This window comes from Pelecanus crispus, chromosome 3, assembly GCF_030463565.1.
Source record: "Pelecanus crispus isolate bPelCri1 chromosome 3, bPelCri1.pri, whole genome shotgun sequence".
In the NCBI taxonomy this organism is placed as follows: Eukaryota; Metazoa; Chordata; class Aves; order Pelecaniformes; family Pelecanidae; genus Pelecanus; species Pelecanus crispus.
The window spans coordinates 63210443-63228053 of NC_134645.1; the positions used below are offsets into that span (position 1 = coordinate 63210443).

The window sequence follows — 17611 nt, forward strand, 5'->3', positions numbered from 1 at the left end:
GGAGGCTGGCCCTCTAACATATCAGTGCTGCAATTTTGTTTGAACTGCTTTTCACATAGTTCTGCAGTCAGCAAACATGAGATTTTAAGGATTCCTTCCCTTCTGGTAGGGAGAGAGAAGGATCTCCCTCCCCCTCCTCTAAAGACAGGAGCTGAAAAAGGAGTTGGAAGGAGAAAAGGAAAGCAAAGGAGCACTACTACTGAAAAGAGATATTCCACCCCCCCAAAATACTCCCACTATTCTGTGCATGCAGAATGGTAGAGATAGCCCAGTGACCTGTTGCTTCTCTCAGCTGAAGGCTGCAGAGGCAGCGGAAGATCACCTCCCACTATTTAGCTGTGGGAACGTTCAGAGAGCAATGCAAAGTATCTGTGACTGCTTAGAGGTAGAAAGAGTGATAAAGAACCTAAGATGGGAGTGTGAAGAGGGGCAAAGAAACTAGTTATGATGAAACTATCAAGGCGGAAGATTAAAGGTAAGGAAAAATCCAATGAGAAAGAAGGATGAAATGAAAACACGCTGAGGAGTTAATGAGGGTGTACGGCCTGGGTGAAAACAGATGCTGCGGAAGAGGGAATGAGTTCACCTGAGGGACTCCTCAAATGACTACAGGAATTAATCAGTTTCAGTGATACTCACATACAAATGCTCCAGAGCAAGACAGCTTAACTCCAAATGTCAGCTAAAAGATAATCTGTCAATCTCAACATTTTCCTTTAAAAATGGACTTTCAGGTATTCAATCATAGTCAGTTCGGTTACATGAAAAGATCTTGAGTGCCATAAATTAAGGCAAGGGGAGCCTTTGCATACCCCCCCTAATATATCAAGCAAGGTTCCTATCTGAGCCCTCACTTTGGATGTCATTCTGTGTGAAGGAGGTTTGTAAATTGTATGACTTTATTCACCACTCCTCTTCATCATTTTCTGATAGTTGCTTTCTCAGTCTTATGTTTCTAAGGTAACTGACCTGTGACACAAAGTCTTAATTAACAGTCTTACTGCTTTTTCCGTAATCATGACATCACAGCTTTAAAAATGCATCTTTCCATGCTGTGGATGTTTTGTGACCGGAACCATCTGAGAAGATCTGTTTGTAACAGATTAAAAAAGACTCACTCAGAGAGCCACCTGTGGAAGAAGTGCTTTGTCATACACACTACTAAAGGTTTCAGGTTTTCCACCTTCATCTGAGTTTTCCTCTCACACCTTCATCTCCTCATACTGATTTGAGGTACTGAAAAAAATTCTATCCCAGGTGCACCAGTCCTTTCTCTAGTATTTTGCCCAATAAATCTGACAGCAAGTTTTTTATTAACAATCCTAAATAGTGTGTTCTTGGAATTTGCAGTGAAAAGCACTAATGACAAAAATTACTAATGAGTTACAAGCACGGGCAATAGAGTGTGACATACCAGTGTCCTCCAAGTGACAGTTTACTCTCATGATGGAGTTTAAAGAGGACTATGAAGTATCATTCCTCAAAGGCAAAGGCACACACACAAAAAAGAGTGGGGTTTTTTTTGTTGTTATTTTTAAATACGTAAGTGCATCATCCAGGGCAACTTTTTAAAATCATATGTGACAACTGTCTTAGGCAGCTCTGATTGTTTAAGTGATACTTTCAGTATTTCATCTCAAGTAAGCACGTTTCTGTAGGGAAAGAGGTCACGGTAAAAGATGACAAAAACATGAACGGATTCTTGGTCTGCCATTCCCATAGGATAGCTGTAAGGAAGGCATCCTTTTTCTGTTTAAAATTGAGAATGGTTAATTCACACTCTTTCTTACACCCTCTAAAACCCCCAAACTTTGAGCTGTGTGCCTTTTTCGTCCTGGACAATTTCTACAGTTTCTGGGTCATTTCTTTTACCTTACCAAGCACTCTTTATCTCACCCTACATACTGTATCAAAGATTAGAGTCGGGGAAAAAACCAAGCCCTATGCAAACACCAATCCCACTTTCCCTATCAAATCCTTTCAAAATGCTACGTTTTAAGAAGGCACCATAAATATACCTAAAATTAATTTCCTCTTCAAATTACTACTAGTTGTAAAACAAATAAAAGAGAGGTGTGTGACCGGAAAACAGTACCCGTTTTTCAGTTTGTTTCCATCAAGTTCAATGGGGGCTGGGACTGTTATATTCCACCTGGCAGAGCACAGCCATGACTGATGTCCTCAACAATGTGAGACTAGTAACGGATGGTAGTTTGGGTATTTTGAATTTTGCAGTTTTCTCTACATATAAAGTATAGTTCTGCACCTATAAATGTAAAGTATAACCCTGCCATATTACCCAATTAGAACTGTGCTTGATTTACCTGCATTTAGGACGAGAGGAAATGGGCTTAGGACGAGAGGAAATGGGCTCAAGCTGCGCCAGGGGAGGTTTAGGTTGGAAATTAGGAAAAATTTCTTCACAGAAAGGGTGGTCAAGCATTGGAACAGGCTGCCCAGATTGGTGGTGGAGTCCCCATCCCTGGAAGTGTTTAAAAAACAGGTAGATGTGGCACTTCAGGACATGGTTTAGTCTAGTCTACCCTTGATTGGCTTGGAGTAGACTTGGTAGTGTGGGTTAATGGTTGGACTGGATGATCTTGAAGGTCTTTTCCAACCTAAACGATTCTATGATTCTATATGAATAGGACTACGCTTTCTGCTAGAACTTACAGCAAGTTTTGTCTCCTCTGACCACATTTGTGTACCTGTGCCTACCTCCTCAATCCATTCCTGATGGCTGAACTCTGGAAAAAACTAGCACTTCATCCTGTACAGTCTCAACAGGGAATTGTGACGCGAATCCTACAGTATGGGGGGGGGGGGGGGGGGGGAAGGCACGCACTTTTCTATGCAGGAACACTGCTTTTTAATCACTGGTCGACCTAAAACGTGCATCGTGCCTTTTACCCGAAACGCTTTATACACAAGCAGGCGGCTTTCTAGGCACAGCCGAAACGCTCGGGTGCACCCCGGGGGCAGCACCCTGCCCGAGGAGCCGCGCTACCTACCCGCGTCCGCGGCAATCGCCTCCCCGCCGGCCAGCGGCGAGAGGCAGGCGGCGGGAGGCCGGCCTCTGCCAGGGCACAGCCGGGCAGCGGCAGCAATTTCGGCGCCTCAAGGCGTTTCGCTTCTCCCGGCCCGCCTCGCCTCACGCAGCGCGGCCGCGACGGCGGGGCGAAAGGCCGCTGGGCGCTGCCGGCGAGGCGTCGGCGGGCCCGCCGCGCTGCCCCGGGGGCTCGACGGCGAGCTTCGCCGCGGCCCGGACGCGCCGCCGAGGGGGTGGGGAGCGGCCTCGCCGGGCCGGGCCGGGCCGGGCCGGGCCGGAGCCCGTAGAGCCCCGCCGAGCGCGGCAACGCGGCGCGGTCGTTTGCGGGCGGTCGCGGCCGCCGCTCCTCCTCTCCCCTCCCCCGCGGGCAGGGCGGGTGGCGGCGCCTTGTACCTGTCCCGGAGGAGGAGGAGCCGCAGCCGGGGAGGCAGAGGGACAAAAGTTAACTGGAAAGTTTAGAAGGGACCGTGGGTGGGAAGAGAAAGGAGGGGAGGAGGGGGGAAGGTCGCTCCCGCGCCGCTGGCCGCAGCCGGGGACTCCCCGAGGAGGAGGCAGCGGCCGAGCGGCGGGGCCGCAGGGGACGGGGAGAAGCAGCGGCCGCAAGCTCTCCGTTCCCTTCACCGCTGGGCACCCCCCACCGGCACTTGGAGGCCTGCGGAGGTGACCGGCTCCCGGGAAGGGGACACGGCCGCCTCCTTGCCCGCCTCCCTGGGCGTTCTCGCCGCCGGGCTGCCAGGACCGGGCACCCCGCGCTCGGACGAGCTCCCGCGGGGCTGCTGGCGGCCCAGCCGAGGGTCCTTCGCCCCCGGCGCCGGGGGTCGCATCCCCCGCTTGGCTGGCAGCCGGTGCTCTTTCTTCCCTGCGACCGGCGGCTCCCATGGCTCTGAGCAAAGGGCTGCGGCTGCTCTGGAAGCAGGAGCCGGGGCCGAGCGCCCTGCTGGAGGCGCGCAGCCGCCAGGACTGCCTGCTGCTGGAGGCCGGCACCGTGGCGGCGCTCAGTAAGTGCCCCGGGCCGGGCCGGGCCGGGCCGGGCGGCTTCCAGCGCCGTGCCTGCGGGGGAGGCTGTGGCGTGGGGAGGTGGCGTGTCTGTGGGTGGGCGCCTGGTGCCTCTGCGGTGCCTGCCCGGGACTCGTGTGGTGCAGGCGGAGGGGTGCCGGGGTGCGGTGCCAGCGGCCGGTGCCCAGGTGGTTTGGGCACTTCCCCTGAGGCGCGGAGAGGGGACGGGGAGGGCGCAGACCCGGGCCCGGTGGGACGCTGGCCTTGGGGAACTCGCTCACCTCACTTGGCACCCCGGCCTCCGGCATGGCCGGCCCACTTGCTGCCGGTTTGGGGTGACCCCCGGTGCCCTGCCATGCGTGGGGGGTTGGCCAGCAGCTCCTCGCTGCGCGACTCCAGGCCTGATCCATGTCCCACCGTCTGTTTTTCTGCTCCGGATGCCTTTCGCCTCCTCACCAGCAGCTGGGGTGGAAGAAGCAGCAGAGGCCACCTGCCTGCCGGCCTGCCTGCCTGCCTGCCGGTGGCTGCGGGGTCTCGGCACAGGGCAACTTTACTGTGCAAGCCTTGCGCTCTGCAGCCTGTATCAGCCTGACCGACAGCAGGGCAGGGTCCAGTGCCTCTTGAAGGAATTTCTGTTCAGCTACACTGGGTGCCAACCACCAGGTGTAGACATCCATTTCACAGCAGAGTTTGGTTTGGGGCACTGACTTGAGATTCATGTCCCGTAAAGAAAACCCGGCTTCTTGCTGTGGTGCCGTACCTGCCCTCGTGGTTTGCACTGTAGATGGTTACTTGAGTGTCTGGCTCTTACTGGAGGAACTGGAGCCTTACCCGGGGCAGTGGAAGTCGTAAACATGCTCAGGGTTGTCTCATCTTGTGTTTTGATACTTGCAACCCATGAGTTAATGCAATGCTAATGTTGAGGCAGAGACAGAAAAATGAGGTGACTGAGAATGTAAGGTGCAAAAAGTAATGCAGGGGAACGCGTTGTGCTTGTGCTCTACGTTCCTAAAGTGTTTAGTGTGTAATACTTACCTGTTCCTGCAATCATGCAACTGTTCGCAGTGTTGTACGAGTCCATATTCAAGCAGCTCAACGGAAAAAGGGAAGACTTAAACTGTGAACTCTTTGTAGTAAGAACTGTATGTATGTTGTGGTTTATACAATGTCAGTCACAATGCCAGATCAGGATCCGGGCCCACTGAGCTGAATCTTCCATGGTATACGGTGGCAAGACATCCAGACTAAAATGCTTACTGTTCAGGTATTGGGGACTTTATGAATGAAGCAAGCCAAAAAGGTCTTCATCTGGCAGCTGGTTTTCACAAGAATAGTTCAGATAGTGGAAAAATTTTCACCTGTCGTGAGAAAGGTATGTCGTTGCCACACTGTGGTTTTGTGGTTTTTTAAATTTTATTGGAATTTTATATTGTGTGATACTTCGGGGGTTCAGTTTCTTGTTAAATTCATTGGCAATAGTGGACATGAATGTGTTACATTTTTCTAGGGGGGTCTTGTGCCAGTTTTTGGTGAACTGACAAAGTGAAAAGTCTGGTACTACTGAGCAGCATTTTACTCGCTTTCCCTAATTCAAAAAACTGTTGACATTAATGCTCTCCACTGATACTGGTGGGTTTTGGTCTGTATTTCTTTGTTCTGATACAAATCTAAAGCAGCTCCGCTGCCTAAAGCCAATGTGCATGAATAAAATTGAGACACCAGTATTCATCTAGCCGACCCCAAGCCATTTGTATGACCAGTAGTTGGAAAGATTATTTGCAATCTCAATAATTAAGGGAATCATCAATTTACAATAGATTTTTCTCCCCCAGTGTTGCCATCCCCCATTTGAATTGCTATAGCTAAAAATGATTGGAGAATTTATATAGTCTCTTTGAAAATGTGTGTTAGAAGAATTTTGAAGTAGTAATCTGTATAGTGGCTGGTGTAAAAGCCTGTTTGCCGTGCCTTTTGAAAGTCCAACGTCACCTCTTGAGATAACTGTAATCATGCATGTGTTGGCATCCAGCCCACTCTGTGTTAGTAACTTTGTCATTTAATTTAATTTGGTTTCTCTTTTCCTGCCTGGGTTGGTTCCTATATTGTAGGAAAAGCTAGTTTATCCAGTTGAGCCTGTTTAGTTTGTGTCTTCTGTTTATGCAGTAAAGGACCAGAAAAGGAGGGAAAACCAGCAGTAGGTATTGTGATGGTAAATTTAGAATAATTGTGAAGAGGAAGCTCCGCAGTTAGGGTGGTAACAAACAACATTAATTCTGTTTTGTTTGACTGGCCTTTAGGTTGTTACTAACCATAGAACGCTTCAGTGGAAGGTTAATGCTTTGCATTATGTGTGGTTTCAGATATACTAGCCCTAGGATTGTGTTAATTTTGGCTTCTTTGTCTAATTTTCCATTTTGAAAATAAAGTTTTTAAAAAATAGCATGCCTGTGGTGAGGAGGAATTACGCAGCTGTGCCTTATGCAAACTTCCACACTAAATAAAAGCAGACATGTATACCTGGAGCACTTACAGTTTATGCAGTTTTGCAAATAGCAGCCTTGTGTCAATAGAACTGTAGAGAGGAATAATCATGGATGGGCAAGAAGGCCTGAGAACAAATTTTATTCATTATTCTTCTTCCATCATTACCAAGTATCTCTTTGCCCTTGAGCAGGCATCATGTCTGCATGTTTTTGAAAGTTCAATTGCTTCTATAATACTTTTGTACTAGAAGAAACTTAATTGGTGAATTTAACCTAGTTCAAGAGGCAGAAGGGAGTGAGAATCATCATAGAAGAAATGGTGTTACAAAAAAGATATCTGAAAAACTGCACACTGGTATAGACACTGGGTTCGTACAGGCCATAAGCCTCTGGCAAACTCATAATTAAAATAAACCCTTTCAAATATGTAAACAAAAAATTTGATACAGTCTTGTGAATGGATGACTTTATACTTTTTCCTCTGTCAGTACATTATAAAGATCATGATGACATTTTTAGTCATAAATTTGTTATATTTCAGAATTTCCTTATTGCGTATAGACATTTATTACTTTTAACTTGAAAAAACATGAAAAAACTTGAAAAACATTTGACATCAGTAGTGGGAAAGTATTATGGAGATCTCTAATTGTCTGAGATGTGAGCAGTTTATAAAATGAGCGTACTTGGGCTGTAATGGCAACCTAACCAAAGAAACTTCTGGAAAACTCAAGGAATCAAAAATCACAGTGGGCAACCTAGCTACATAACCCCAAACACCTTAACTTAATATTTGTAGTGATAAACAGAACAATTTTCTATCATGACTTAAATAGTATTTTTGAAGATGGAAGTTTTTCTTCCTCTTCCTATGACGTCACTGTAGGGTGGAGGGTAAAACTCACTGTTTTGAATTTAACAGCACATTTTGCAAGAGGCTTTTTTTTGCCACTGGCAACCCTGAAGCTTCAGTCATCTCCAGAAGGATGGGTGACAGCCTGAAACAATTCTTGCAGGAATTCTCTGAACTAGAACATCAATAATTAGATTCTATGGGAGAAACTTAGGGTCATGAAGGATGAAGAAAAATTGTCATAGATTTAGAAGTTTTTGCTTATACAAGAGGGAGTATAGATACAAATGCTATTCCTACTTTTAACACATTATAGTTTTAACGCTTTATAGATGAAGTGAACTCTACAAGGCAGTTCTGAACAGCTGTCAAGGCAGTCACTGAACTAAACTAAGGCTACAGTGCTGAAAATACAGTTATTTAACTTTATTATAGCAGGTAATCTCAGTGAAGTGATGTCAATAGGAGTACTCTGTTATTGAAATTCAGCATAAACATATGTTTTTGCAAGGGCAGAGCCAAAGGGTGCACAGAATTATTATTTTTGTTTGTAAGCACTTTGATTCTGCAATTGCTTTCATTAAAGGAAGTTGCAACACCTGTTACAGTGGATCCTAAATGACCATGGTCTTTTGAAAATACTGAAATTCAAAGCTGATACAGTGCATGTTTTTGCAAATTTGGCTGAAGTTCTTCCTCCAGACTTTCACCCACAGATCTGGGAAGTAAGCCTTTAGTAGAGACAAACTTGCATAGAGGTAAGGGGTGCGTACACTCTGCAGAGTAGTTCTGTGCAGGTATGTGTGTGGTTCTTTGCGGCTGAGTGAAATCAGGGTATAGCTTTGCAGCTGGAGGGATGCAAACCCCGGAAGTGGCAATTATTTATCCAAGTATCTTTTTTTGTACAGAATGCAGTTTCTGTGCTGTATGTACATTCGCTGTTCACAGTAAGCTTTAGTTTTGTATTGAGGTGGATGAATATGCCACTGAGTGGGGTATGGAAATCAAAACACCAATACTTCTGTAAATGCATTGTGAATGTCTTTCTAAGCACTATACACTATCCAAAACATTGAGCCCTACAGCATGCCTCATTTTTACTCTTATGCCAGGATATTTATATAGCTAATCTCCCTATTCTATCTGTATTCCTAAAAATTTTTGTTTAAATTAAAAAAAAAATCAAGTAATCCAATTACAAATTTTTATGAAGTTTTCTGTAGTTTAGTGGTGTTCAAACTTTCTCCATTTGTGGATCCTTACAAAACTTGTAGTGGAAGTAATCTATGTAGCAGAAACCTTGCTTTTCTTGGTTACGCTGGCAATGGGCACTTGCAAACTATGGTTTCTCAGGCTGAAATTCACTGCTATAGGTTATAGGAACAAGTGTGTGTTACAGTTGCTTTGCTGTTGCTGAAATGGAAATTGAGCACACAGAAGGGGGAAGGTGTATTGGTATAAATGTAGAGTGTAGATTACAAGGCTCGTTATCTCTTCTATGAAACTGTTAGTGGTTGTGAGGTATAAATTCCGCTTGGTGGTTTATATCTGTAGTGACTACAAGTTTCTATGTTAATATATGTAATATATGACAGGAACCACATAAAGATAATGGTCAAGCACCAGAGAAATGACTTAGAAACTTATCTTTTATCTTGACTGCCTGCAGACCACAGTGCTGGCCAATAGAAACCTGGTGGTTTTATGACTCCATTCTTCTGCAGATGTGGATGAAAATATGCATATATACACATGCGGCTATGAAAACATAGTCCCTTGCTAGAAACAGAATGTTTTCAATCTAATACAGGAAGCCAGTGATCTGATCTTTCCTAAATGACACTTTCTTGATTTGTTTTTTGTGTTTTCAACCAGAAATACCACTTTATAGAAAAGTGGTAAATATATTGCTTAACGTTTTGAATATCCAGATACTCTTAACTGTAACTCTGACCACAGGCCTCTTGCCAACTCTGTATTGCTTGACCTATATGGTATTTCAGAATACAGTATGACTTGTATAATGCCTGCGTAGCTCAGATTGAATGTGAACAGAAAGATTTTAGTGATGAAAGATAATGAAAATAAGAGAAAATACAACAAAGTGCTTTAGGCCTGTCCGAGAAGGACAGAAACCAGAATTTGGAGGCAAGTTAATTATCTAAACTGATATAATACCAGACATTGGACATATTTCTAGCTAAGACGCTAGGTAGTGTATATATTTTTTTTTGTCACGTGTCTTCTGGGTTTTTTTTGTGTATGAAATTTCTGTTTGATTATAGATTTGCTCTTTCTAAGGAAAATTCACACCTATTTCCCCAAAATGCTAAATGGCACAAATAAAGGAAACAAGCTATTAAGGCCCATCACATCAAATCTATATTTCTAGAAGTTCTTAGAAATGCTTCAGAATATATACGTATAGCAGCACCTACAGCTAAGCCGGTTTCTATTTCCAGAATCAGGCTTAATAATTAGAGGGGAGAGCCAGAATCTGTAACCTGGTCCCAGACTTTTTTCTTCAAGAGCTCTTTCTTCAGTTTTATATTTAAGTTGTAGGTATTACTGTGTCTGTCCTTAATGTTGGACTTGGAACTATGGTGCCTTCAGCCCTCTCCCTCTGGTCATTGACCTTTCTGGACACTATATGTTTGAGAGCCGTGTGGGTTCCTGCTGAAGTCTGGGGGATCAGCCCTAAGGAAGGGTTGAATAAAGGAAACTGCATACATCTGGCCAGTTTCTGCTAGCCGCTAAATCAAATTTGCAGCTTTTACAAGCAGGAAGTCACACTTGGATAGGCCATGTGGTGCACGCAGTTGTGTGTCTTTTCATGGTGTTTTTCTTCGGCTCTAAAATATTTTACACACGGAAAAAGATCACTTTTAATTGCATTTATTGTAGCTTAGTTTCATTAAATTATTGTGTGCCTCTTATTTTGCAAGGGTTAAAATTTTGAGCTAACATGCCAGCTGTATGCATGATTTACATCAGCAGCTTTTACATAATTGATACTAAGAAAAGTGCTTGAGGAATGCAGACAGTGTGCGGATCTGTAAAGCTGTTATGAGTACAACACAACTGTAATTATTGCAGAGGGGTGGATACTCAATTGTATGTTTAGTGGAAGGAAGGATTACTAAAACTATTAATGGAAAGCTTTAGTGGAGTTTGATAATGACTATGTGTGCTCTTTAGTACCTATAGCTGCTATTAAGTAGTAAACAAATGCACTACGTATTTGCAAACTCAACTTGTTCTTCAAGTAGAAAACTTATTCATTAGTTTATTCAACTTCTGTAGCAGTATTGTACATTAATTATATATGTATGTATGTATGTATGTATCTCAAGCTGTCTGGCTTGCAAAAGGAGGGATTTTACATGTGAGCAGAGTATAGTTAAACATCCAGTCCTTGTCCTAGGTTTTTGGGCAGACCACACTCACTGCCTCTGCATTCAGAGCTTTTACAAAAGCCATTGCAGAGTAAAAACTCTGACTTTGGAACATTTAACAGAGAAACACGGAAATAATTTTCACGTTATCGATTAGAAAAAGTGTTATGTCTTTGGACATATCTAGCTGTCAAATGTTGTTGCTAAAACAGTATTTTCAATATTGTTGAAACTTGTCAGACATGGTTTATATTTTCCCTGTTCGTCAACAATCCTTTAGAGTTTTGTAGTAATTTTTCCCTTTAACTCTCTTCTTCATCCAGCAAAGGTGGTAGCACATCAGTGAATTTTGTTCTCTGTCTAGTCATTCTCTTCCCGATTCTGGCTCTTGTGTCCTAGTACTGTTGGCAAATGCTCTAGGAGATGTTTCAGATGAGGTTTTGATGACAGTTATTTGAGATTTCAGTAAGAAATTTTTAAGACTTATAAATACTTCTTTTTACTAATAAGATATAAACTTGGCTCAAGCCCTCTGCAATAATGTCCTTTTAAAGTCACGCTTTAGTCATCCTTTCTATGTATTGCTTTTCATAATGATCGTTGGGGATTCTTTGTCCTTCTCTCTCACCCACTCAAAAAAAAAAAAAAAAAAATCCATGGGGTGTGTCAGAATCCAGCTAGGACCTCGCAGTGCTGGAGGGATGACACCTGTATCCTCGCTTGCTCACTGGTAGGGCATGGAGCGAGACAGCACAGTGGTGCTGGAGGCTGTGAGGGGCGAAGGATGCATCCCCCCAGTTCACGAGGGCCCTTACGGAGGTGGTGCAGTGTGCGGGAGCTGCTGCCTGACCTCTGCTGCCTGAGGCCCCTGCCCTGGCCCACGCAAAAAGATGGTGCTCACAGTGCATCTCAGGAGTTTGTGCAACATGGAGGAGTATAATGGGACAGTAGACTTCAAATTCCATCACTATCTATAACAAAGGGATTCCCCTCCCCCCCCCCCCCCCCAATTTGGTCTCTGTGCACTAAAATGTTCTGGCCTGCCCATTTGTGTGACCCACCGGCGTAGCTGTGTCTGTTTGGCATGTCTCTTCCCTCTTGGACTATCCACAGGTGAGGTCTTAGAGAGTGCATGGAGATGTCCCGGAAAGATCCGTTTGTCGCTTTTTTGGTTTCTGAGTCTAAATTGCTTCAGGGAGCAAAATGAACCCTAGAATAAATAATATAAAATAAAAAAAAAAAAAAAATCTGCCATGTGGTAGAAGTTATTGGCAAGTTGTTAACCAGCCAAGAAGAGTGGCAATGCAGCCCAGAGTCCTCCTGGAGCTTTGTGTTCGGAGCCGGCTTCTGCCTTCCAGGCAGCTCTGCTGGTACTGATGCCCTGGCTGGTGCTACTGCGCAGGCAAATGTTCTGTCAAATGGCCTGCCCAGAATGACGGGGTATTTCTGTACCACTGCTGGCAAAATTCCTCCGTGCATTTGGAAAAGTCCTGTGCCAGGAGCTGATGTGCGTGTGATGCCGCTGGCTTGACATGGGAAACTTTGGTGGCTTCGGCACGTGCCAGCGTCAGGTGCATCTTGCCGTTAGCAGCATGAACTGTGTGTTGCTGAAATAAATTCCATTCTTTTGGATTGTGCTCTTACCGGACACTTTAACAGCCAGCTTTTCAACCCGTAATTCTTTTTTGAAGAGTATTACTGTGCTTCCAAGATGTCTTTTAAATGTTTTCAGGTTGTGCCTAGCCTGCAAGTTTGCCAGCTCCTGCATCAGTCTGAGATCTGAATCTCTTGCTATTTCTGTTGCTCTCCATGTCTTGTTAAAGGTGGAATATTTGGAGCAAGAGTTTTGTTTATGGTTTTTCCTTTATATTTTAAAAGGAATGAAGATAAGCTTTTAAGGCAGAGAACAAATTTAAGAAAAAAGTCAGTATGTTGTTGCTGCTTTTTTCTAGTGAATGTGCAATGGAAAGCAAAATGTCACTTTTTTAACCTTTTTTTTTTTTTTTAATATATAAGGAAGGCCTGAGAAGGACTCTTTTTTAAAAAAAATGAAACATTGTTATAGTTTATCTAAACTGTTTTTGCTGAAGTTTTTTTGAAGTGCCAGAAAACTGAGCTTCCAGACCCTCAGCTCTTAAGGGGTGCTGACACTGAATACTTAAATTGTTGCTGTCCAGAGGTTTACCTTACCCAATAAAAAAATCCCTTTATCTTCTTTCTGTTGCTTATGTTTTGTTTCACTGGTGTGTGTGCTATCAATGTTTTACTAGTTTTTATAATTCATTCAGTGTTTGTAAGAAAGCAAAATAGGTAAGTTGTGAAATTCTGATGTCAAAAATAAAATTAGGAGAAAATTAACAGGTTTTCTCTATTTGTCATGGATGCAAAAATTGAGACAAATGTGTTTTGATTTCCGCTGGGACTTGCCTCTACTAAGGACTCCACAAGAATTATGCGAGTGGAAGCATCCTTCCTTTCACTTCAAAATGTCAGTGATATAAGAGATATTTATTTGTTTTCCATGCTTCTCACTGAGCTACTTGCCTCTTGAGGTTTATAAAGAGAAGTCTGTTTCTTTTTTTTCTGGTCTATCATCCATTGCAGTCAGTTCAGTTTGTCCTTTTTATGCCTGGAGGTTTCAGATTTTTTTAACTGCTGAAGTTTATTAGGAGCATAAGATTCTAAAGTATGAGCTAACTTCCAGAAGTACCTTGTTGTTGTTTATCTGTGGTTTGAGAAATAAATGGACGTTTGAGGGTTGCAGCCTGCTTTCCTCTTTCATGAGGCTAACCTTGCTCCTCATTACGAAATATATACAAAACGCAGACTTACTCATTCAGGAAGTGCTTTGGTTTTACTTTAAAGTAACCAGTGACAAGTTTGAGCCATGTCCTGGCTTAATACCTAAATGTTCAGTTTGTGCCCATTGAAGTCAGTTGTTGCAGAAATACACAAATCTAACATCAGCATCTGACCCTTTAATTTATTTATTTTTAAACAGCTAATTCTTACTTCACTAAAATATAAGTTTAATTCCTCTTGAAATCAACATCTGATGTGTCTACATCAAGTTATGTTATCTTGCATAAAAAAATTCTGATTATGTCTGAAATTAGACTGTGAGAATCTGGAAATGGAAACCATCTCTTTTTGTACATTAAGAAAAGTTATATTACATTTTAGCTTATGGCCAGACAAATTATTATTTTTGTTCTTATTTTAGAGTGGTGTATGGTTTACATCTGCCTGCACATTCCTTTACTTATTCTGAAACTGGTGTGGCATCTTTACCATAGAATAAGGACATTACTAATGATCACGTTGTTTGGAAGGGTAGTTAGTGCCTTTCTTTCTTCTAGGCTGGTGTGTGGAGAGGCTATGTATTTCTGTCCCATCACTTTTTTCATCACTGTATTCTTACAGTGTTTTAACCCTACCTTTGTACTGTGGTTTTGTTTACTGAGCGAAATCAGCTGGAAAGCACTTGTGTAGGCTGTAGCAATCTGAAAATTTTATAGAGACTGAAAGACTAAGGTTTGTTGCCTTTCATTTTGTTTTTCAGCTCCAGAAGAAAAGGATGCAATTAAAGGACAGTATGAAAAACTCATGGATGCTTACGGCTGCTTAGGAGAGCTTCAGCTTAAATGTGGTAAGTGACCATCTGCATGACTGAGATTATAAAATGGCCAGACAATACCAAACGACAAGAAGTGGCTAAAGTTGTCTGATTCCTTAACTCATGAAAGCTAATTGCACCTTGTTATGTTCAGTCTGGAAAAGATCTATTTCTTTTTCTATGCTGTGTCAAAAGCATACTGCCAAGTGATAGTCTAAGAATTTTGGATTTTTTCTAACTTGTTTTGTCACATTCTTAGCTGCCTGAAGATAATTGTCGTCTTTTTTTTCCCTACCACATTTGTCCAAGGCAAACTGTGATGTCTTACTTCTTTTTGAAGGATCGTGTTTAAACAGTGATTAATCATGGTCATCTGAGACTGCAGTACTACAGATTCCCAGTCCTTGCTATAGTGCCCAAGTGCCTTTAATTGGGTAATTCACATGGATAAAGATTTGCAAAAGCATGCCTTTAACTTCAGCTAGGATAGTAAGGAATATTTATTGTCATTGCTGTAAATTTCTGTACAGTTTGGGAATCTTGATTTAGCAAAGGACTTGCTATTACACTGCCTGCAGGAATGTTAATGGAAATAGCATGTTTTAGGAAAAGAACTGCACTGATTTGAAGGTAATAGTACCTTACACAGCAGACTTCAAATTCACTGATGAAAAAAGTGTGTTAAAACAAAAAGCACTATATGCCTTGTTCCTATGGTCTTCTTACAGTAAGCCTTAATTTTGACTTGGAGGAATGACAAGACTGTTTTCCATATAACTCAATGCTTGGTCAAGGAATCTGCCAAAGGCAGTGGTGGTGTGAGCACCGGTGTATTTAGTCCAGTAGATATAAGTGTATCTTTTTATAGCCCACTTACCATTTTATGGCATGAATAATATGACTTGAGATTGATCTGAAGAGGCAACTGCCATCTGAAAGGTTTCTGTATCATAACAAAACTGTAGGCCCATCCAGTCTTTTTAAATGAATGTGGGCTTTTTGTTTGTTTTGTTTCTTGTGGAGTTAATTAGGCATTTCTATGGAGATTAATATCAGTTTTTTAATGTAATTAAAAATGGAGGGCTTTTGATTAGTTTTTCTTGGCACTTGGACCTGTTTTTCTTCATAGGAGTCTAATGAATCCTATTGTAATAGTGAAGGAATGTAGCTATTGAATTCAAGCTCTTCAAGTTACAGAGAGGGTAGTTTCTTGTACGTGATGGGAATGAAATATATCCGATTTTAGTCTTCATATTAAAAGGTGAATGATTTCAGATGGGGTATGAAATATTCTCAGCCTTATTTTTTCTCTTTTCTCCTTTTATTTGTCTGTTTCCCATGCCCTTACTTCTTTTTGAACGACACCTGCTTAACTTCAGTGCCCTTAAAGTGTGAGGTTTTTCCTCTCTGAGCTTTGTCACTGCACCTCTGTCTTGTTCTAGCATTAAACTACAAGTCCTGGTACAGGACTTCCTTTGGAAAGGATTGTTAAAAATTTTATTGGTAATTGGATAAAAAAGTTAACCACTGGAGGCAAACTTCTAATTGCGATTGAGTGAAAAGTCAGGAGGGTCATGCTGTAATGGTAAGCAAGGGTAAGCAAACATTTTCTGCTGCTGAACATGTTTAAAAAACTAAAGATGATTGCGTGCCTTCTCACCATTCAAGAGGTAGCCCAGTTTTTTTTCACAGTCTTACTTAGATCTTCCGTCTTACATATAAGTAAGTTCCATCCCTTTAGCTATTGCTTACATAAAAGATTAACACTAGAAAGGAATGCAGTGTAACTTTTTTTTATATAATGTATTGTAGCAGCTGCAAACAAGGGCATAATTGGCCAGCTCTTCACTGAGCATCAGCAATTACATAGACTTTGTTCAGGAGTATGAGTATTTTTTTCTTACTACTGGAATCCTGCAGACCATAAGTACTAAATTAACTGAAAATATTTGTGAAAGTACATTCCACTGGGATATTAAAAGAGTATATTTGTAGAGCAGAAGGGGAGACTTTTTTTTCAAGACATGAAAGATGTCTCTGAGCACTTTAATTAATCTGTAAATATCACTACTTAGGAATCCAAATAAATCACATTGTATGCCTGCCAAAGTAGATCGTGCTTTTCACAAGAAAGTAGATGAAATACGTGAAACTGACTCACAAAGTTAATGTTTCCCACCAGTAATAACATTCACTTCTATGTACTTATGTCTGTTAACATGACTCACTAGGTTCTTCTGCTTTCTTTTGTGAGATGGATGGCAGCAGGACGAATTGTACAGTGTTTCTGAGCTGTATCTCAGCCAAGATTTTGCTGCCAAAGAAGATCTAGCAAATACATCTCAAGCAAAGTGTTATAAGAGCTGGCTTTGCAGTGTTTGATTTAGACACTGTGACATCAGGAAGGGGTCCATACATAAGGATTTATTTTGACACCATCACCATGTAGGTTGTTTAGTTTAATACAGCTGCTGTATTTGGGGAGGCATTCTGAATTAATTTGACTGTGTATATACTCTTGCTCGTGCACATATACAATGTGTAGTTGAAAGGAAGAAGTTTCAAAGGCAAAAAGGACAACTACCTACCTGTTTTCTATTCCTTATGAACATTTCCTAATGTGTAATTGTATTTAGAAGAGGGAGGAAGAGTATCTTTGAGACTAAAACTGTAGTTTGGAAAATCTTGGTTCTTTTCATAATTTGCTATAGATTTCTGCAGAGATTTTCAACTAGATGCTAATTTTGAAGGCAGATAATACCTTGCAAATTGCCTTTCAGTGGACTATAAAGTGAAGTGGAGGTATGTGTGGGGTGGAGATGGAACAGGCTGAGGGAACATAAGGCAATGGCATGACTGTGCTGGAATGGAGAAAGAGGAAAAACTGGAGTGAATTAATTTTTAAAAGGAAAAGGCAGTCTTGGGTGAAATATTTACAGTTAAAAAGGACAAAATAAGAATTGGATATCTCCTCCTTTTCACTGCAGCTCAAAATAAGCAACTCTGAAGTCATCCCATAAACTGCAGGGGAAACAATTGCCTTGAGTCATGTAGACAGGTTAAATACAGAAACTGCAGCTTATTGTTGTGGGGTGTGACGTACCAGAACCATGTTTCCTGTTCAACTTGGATTAAGGCAGTGGGTTTCACAAGAGCTTTTGAAAAAATGGATGCAAGTTATTTTTGTCTTGATGCTATGCCAAATATTCTCCATCCTCC

General features: G+C 42.2%; 1 protein-coding gene across 1 annotated transcript in view; it reads left to right on the top strand.

The window, feature by feature from the left end:
• Window positions 1-3926: 3926 nt before the first annotated feature.
• SYNJ2 (synaptojanin 2) overlaps window positions 3927-17611 on the top strand; it is a 70805-nt gene continuing 57120 nt past the window's right edge. The window contains exons 1-2 of the mRNA XM_075707269.1: window positions 3927-4047; window positions 14339-14425. Of these exons, the coding sequence (XP_075563384.1) occupies window positions 3927-4047; window positions 14339-14425 (208 nt within the window). The remainder of the gene's footprint in view (window positions 4048-14338; window positions 14426-17611) is intronic.